Source organism: Perca fluviatilis, chromosome 1 (assembly GCF_010015445.1).
Source record: "Perca fluviatilis chromosome 1, GENO_Pfluv_1.0, whole genome shotgun sequence".
Taxonomy (NCBI): domain Eukaryota; kingdom Metazoa; phylum Chordata; class Actinopteri; order Perciformes; family Percidae; genus Perca; species Perca fluviatilis.
Genome location: NC_053112.1, coordinates 39304871 through 39310870, shown reverse-complemented (window position 1 = coordinate 39310870; position 6000 = coordinate 39304871). Strand labels below are relative to the sequence as shown.

The window sequence follows — 6000 nt, the reverse complement described above, 5'->3', positions numbered from 1 at the left end:
GATTATCAACCAGTGTCAGATGCTCCAGAGACAGATAAAGAGGAGTGGACCAAAGCGTGACAGCAGGAGAGACGGAGAGAAAGAAAGAGGTCGTCTCTGTGCATGCAAGCTACGCTGAAAAGATGACAGACTCCAAAAGCGTATTATCGGTGGAGGTGCCAGAGGGGAAGTTAGTAAAGAAGGTCAGTGGATGGATGCCAAAATATGACTTTGCAGTGTCCTAAAATCTGCCACTGGTGCTCTTACAAACTCAATGTGATGTACTGTGGGGACCGAGCATTTGTCTTCTGAGGCCTGGCTGGCACAGACATTATTAACTTTTCTATTAACAAAATAAAAGATTATGTTAAATGATAAATGCTGTTTTTGTGGCTCCAACTGCGCCTTCAGTAGGTGTGTGAGTGTATCTGTGCTGCTGTGGCTTCTTTTACCTCAACCGTTTTCTGATGCTGTCCTTTCCAGGAATTCATTCATAATCTCTTCTCATCTCTCACTCAGTCCTCTTTCTCTTGCATTTCTTGTGAGACAACGTTCCCATTTCATGTTCTCTTTGTTCATACACCGTTCTCCAGGGTTCCATCAAGAAGAAGATCGAATCATTAAGGCGATGGAGTTCAGCTAGTATAAAGAGGCCTCCAAAGCCTAAGGCCAAGACCTTGAGTCTCTCCTCCCCCGTGGGAGACCCTGATGACGTCTTGCTGCCAGAGGGAGACAAAAGGAAGCTGCGACCCATCGTCGACTCAGTCTTCGGACAGGTAGGACACAGAGCCGGGCGTAACATGTACCCCAGGTGTCTTTGTATGTGAGTGCATGTCTATGTTGTGGTGGCGTTCGCACGTTTGGCTGACACACGTTACACTATGATTAAAATGTTCTTTTGAATACTGCTCGCTGCTAAAAATACATTTAAATAGCTACGAGCACAGGGCCACATGTCAAGGTGTCTCTGACCAAGACACCCAGCTAGAGCTGGGCGAAATGGAGAAAATCAAATACCACAATATATATATATGATTATTTTTTTAAGATTATTTTTGGGGCATTTAAGCCTTCATTTATAGGACAGCTGAAGACATGAAAGAGGAGAGAGAGAGGGGTAATGGTATGCAGCAAAAGGCCGCAGGTTGGACTCGAACCCACGGCCGCTGCATCGAGGAGTGAACCTCTGTATATGGGCGCGCGCACTACCATGTGAGGCGCCCAAAACCACAATATTTTTGACCAAATACTCAATGTCAGTATTGCGGCGATATTGTAGGGTTGACTATTGGTGCTTTCACATAATATTGACATAATGAGATTTTTGTCAAATAATCATAAGTAATGTGGATATAACTAAGTGGTTAAAGGCATATAAAAGAGCAGCTGGAACAGTCTGGTAAGTTTGGAAATGACATCACTTTATGGTAATGCAGCCTTTAAAAACAGGAAAAGACAACACTTGTGTCATATTACAATATCCAAAGTATCAGATGATATCTAGCCTCATATCTATATAACATCGATATATTGCCCAGTCCTACACTGAATCCCAAGTTGGTCCCTGGATGCTGTATGTATAGCTATCCATTGTTCCTACCGCTTAGGATTGGTTAATTGCAGTAATTGAATTTCACTACATTGCACTGTAAATTGTATGTAATGATTAAGAATAGTTTTTTGTTTTTTATTAGAGGAAGTTCACACTGGACATTGGTTTATTTTTATCCCAGAAAAGGTGTGTGTGTGTGTGTGTGTGTTTTGATGAGTGGGTTCCCATTTTGTTTGTATCTCGTGAGCGCATACGCAGATGCACATGCACACATGTGACACAACACATACTGTCGTCCAGCTACCAGGTTCATGCTCTTCCACTGTTAAGCCCCTTTAGACATGCACTTCTTTTATTTATTTTTTATTTTAAGATTTGTTTGGGGGGCATTTTAGGCCTTTATTATTTAGAACAGCTGAAGATGTGAAAGGGGTTAAAGAGGTGGAGTGACATGCAGCAGGTCAGAGTTGAACCTGCGGCCGCTGCGACAAGGACTGAGCCTTTGTACATGTGGTGCACGCTCTACCAGGTGAGCTATCCAGGCGCCCCAGACATGCACTCCTTTACGTAAATGGGATGGCAAGTTTACATGTTGGTCTCATGTTTGAATAAGCACGTAATTCACTTCTACATATAAATCACAATGGCAGTCTCTCTAGGTTGGCCTAGTAACAGCACGCCCTATTCATTCATCCACTGAGCTGTAAATGAATATCCAGTAAAACACTTTACCTACAGAAATTACGTGTAATGTTTGTGCACTGTCAGATGTAGAACAGGCAGCAGAATTTTCTCTCTAATAACTTTAAATAATGAAATGAATGTATCAGTGAATTCACTGTGAAAATGGGTGATGGTGGTCATACAAATCCATCAGTGATGCACCCTGCGAGAACAGAAAATGGTCTTCTTCTTTGCTATGATAAGATCTTTAAGATCTCACCGCTGCTGTCTCTTGCACAACTGGGCACTTTATTAAATGTCTAAATAAAGCCTTAAGGAACATTAACGTAAAGAACAACTGTATTTGAATGACAAATAGCCACAAAATTAAGCCAGAAATGTGACCTATTCCGTGTCTGACAAGGGCTATTGAAATTCATAGTGACCTGCCAAGAAATGCAAATGTTGTATGGGGAAGGAGACACACTTAACGTGTTAGGCGTCACAAATACACACAATCGCCTTTGTTTATGGCAAAACATTGCAGGTTTTTTTTATCCCAAAGAAAATAAGAGATGAGAAATTGAAGGATTTTCCCTTATTAAACTTTTTTCTCATGTCTTGAGAAGAAATGAGCTCATATGGGACCCTTAAATATGAGAATGTGAGAATATGATGCACCCAAATACAATAACGTAGCTTTCTTCAGTTTTCCAAGATGATAATCCAGAATGATTTATGTAATAACAACAGCACAATAAGCTATGATTTGTAGATCACAGTTATCACAAGCCAGCAGCAATGAGGAGTGCAGGGGTATGAACCGTAATGTCCTGACAACATTCCTGTGCCCTGAGTGTGATCATGTAGAGGGAATAAAAACATACGAGCGGTAAGGATTATTTTTTCATTTCAAGTCAAGATCATGTTAAGAGCTGAGGGGATGAACACGTAATTAGATTTCTCATAGGCTGACGCAACAAAGCCATTTCTGAGGATCAGTCCTGCGTAATACGGTGAAAGAGGAAAAAGGAACAGCAGAAAGGGGAAGTTCATTCTAAATGTGAGTCAGAGAACTGAGCGTTCACACACTCATATTTGCAAAATGATTATTGCAATATTCAAGGACGTCATTGTATATGGCATATTTTCCTCATATTGTGCTGCCCTAATCCCTGCGCAAGATAATTTTAAATCTTGACATATATTTGCAATAATGTAGTCAGCCCCATGTTCCTTTCTCCTGTGTGTGTGTGTGTGTGTGTGTGTGTGTGTGTGTGTGTGTGTGTGTGTGTGTGTGTGTGTTGTGTGTGTGTTGTTTCGTCATTTCAGCCTTACACACCTGGCCACTATAATCAATCAAATTTATTTATCACATGATGTCTTAACACATTTAGAAGAAAGTTACTTGCTAGATTTAAAGAAGAAAAGGTTAAAAGATATCTTGTAAAGACCAGGTCTTTATTTTAAATTGTTTTTAATTATAACAGGAATCTTTCCTCTGGCCCTTGAGTTTGGCAGATTCTGTGTTGTCTTCTGTATTATCATTATTATGAGTTAACAATATCTTTATTAAGTGAAATGTCTTTTAAAAAAAAAACTAAATTGGTGCGCTGACGCTGATAAAATGGAATGGTTGTTTAATTTGAAAGCAGTTGGCTACCTTTCTTTTTTTTGTCACAGGAAATCGTGCTGGCTGGCAGAAGGTACCGTAGTTTAGGGCTGCACAATTAATCGCAATTTTATGGAAATTGCAATATGGACTAGCGCAATATCCAAATTGCAGGCGGGCACAAACTTTAAGGGCAAAATATGTGTCAAACCATTCTGAATTAAGTATTGTGGTGCTGCAGAGACGTTCCGGCCTACAAATCCACAAATCCTATCCTACAGACTACATGGACAATCTTTGTTTGGTACAGAATACATGGTTATTAGTACTTTGTTTGTATCCTTCGTTTACACGCAAACGGAGAATTCGCCTCTGAAACAATTATTTCTAAAAACTCCGGCCACGGTGGAGATTTTGGAAAACTTCTTTTGCACGTTTGCATGTAAACTGAGAAAAACGGAGGTTTCATCTTTGTTCAAAAGAGAAAGAGGAAGTGATTTGTTGCTGTTGTTGCTATTTTCGGGATTCTGTTTGGCTAACGTGGGCTTGAGCTTCTCGTTACACTGCCACCTACAGGTTTGGCATGTTCTTGATGGCATATACTGTACATGGGTTCGTGTAAACGAACCCTTTTCTGAAAACTGACAGGTGTGCATGATGTGAGGGTGAAATGTCCGTTTATGAAAATAGCCGGCCACGTTTACACATAGCCTGAGTGAGGCGTCACACTTCTGTTCCATCTTTGTTGGGAGTCGCACATGCGCAGTACGTAGGTAAGGACTACTAGCCAGTCAGAAGCAGAGTATGAGGGCGTGCCCTGACAGTAACTAGGTAAGGACTACTAGCCAGTCAGAAGCAGAGTATGAGGGCGTGCCCTGACAGTACCTAGGTAAGGACTACTAGCCAGTCAGAAGCAGAGTATAAAGGCAGGCCCTGATAGTACCTAGGTAAGGACTACTAGCCAGTCAGAAGCAGAGTATGAGGGCGGCCCTGACAGTAACTAGGTAAGGACTACTAGCCAGTCAGAAGCAGAGTATGAGGGCGGCCCTGACAGTACCTAGGTAAGGACTACTAGCCAGTCAGAAGCAGAGTATGAGGGCGCGCCTGACAGTACCTAGGTAAGGACTACTAGCCAGCCAGAAGCAGAGTATGAGGGCGGCCCTGACAGTACCTAGGTAAGGACTACTAGCCAGTCAGAAGCAGAGTATGAGGGCGCGCCCTGACAGTACCTAGGTAAGGACTACTAGCCAGTCAGAAGCAGAGTATGAGGGCGTGCTATGCTAGCAGCTAGCATTATAACGTTAAAATAAAAAATTTTTTTTAATTTTTTCTGTTGGAGATGGTAAGTCCCTTTGGGGGGGACGTTGGGCTTTTCACTTTGTAAACCTATTACATGCACAAAAAAGATATATAACACAATAAAGGAAAGGGGAAAAGCCAAAAAGCATAATATGAGCACTTTAATATTTTTCAATGAAAATGAGAATAATGATACAAAAATGATCATTCCCTCTCATATAGTGAATCATATCACAATCGCAATATCAGTAAAAAATGATCACGATTAGATATTTTCCTCACATTGTGCAGCCCTACCGTAGTTCCTTTCCTGCTTCTTCCCAAAGTCCATTAAGATTTATCTCTTTATTCTTGCTGACATGAGTAGGTTGGTGTCCTGACACCTGAGGGTCAGATCCTCTACTTCCTTCAGCTATAGCCCTTCCCCTGACTACGTTCACAAACTACGTTTTTTGCCCTTATTCCGAAAAAGACGATTTTCTGACTAATCGGTTTACATGAAAGTGAATATTCCACTAATATTTCCGTTTTACATGCAGCCGTGCAAAATATGATTTTTACCAGCAGTGGTGGACTTGTTGGACCATGCAAACCTTGCAAAGGTTGGCGTAGCGATGTGAGCGCATATCCAAAAACCTGTTGATATCCAAGTCTTTGATAATGTTTAAAAGTAGCTGTGTTTCTCCTTCTTATAGGGTCTGCAGCCTTGCAAACTGTTGGCTGGTTGGTTTGTGTACAACGCACAGAGCTAAAAAATACTAAAACTATATTTTTATTATAGATTTATTAATATATGAATGTCAATTATTTGAATAGCTTGGTGTTCTATAAATTAAAAAGGTATGTAGTCTTTAGGCCGCCCACATGTTATTGTAGGCCCAGTTTAATATGCAAC

At 41.0% G+C, this 6000-nt stretch overlaps 1 protein-coding gene across 2 annotated transcripts in view; it reads left to right on the top strand.

The window, feature by feature from the left end:
- Positions 1–6000, top strand: part of cabp2a (calcium binding protein 2a) — a 30054-nt gene continuing 24054 nt past the window's right edge. For both annotated transcript variants that reach the window (XM_039810899.1, XM_039810905.1), the window contains exons 1-2: positions 1–182; positions 573–755. In XM_039810899.1, coding sequence (XP_039666833.1) covers positions 123–182; positions 573–755 — 243 coding nt within the window. In that variant the 5' untranslated portion in view covers positions 1–122. The remainder of the gene's footprint in view (positions 183–572; positions 756–6000) is intronic.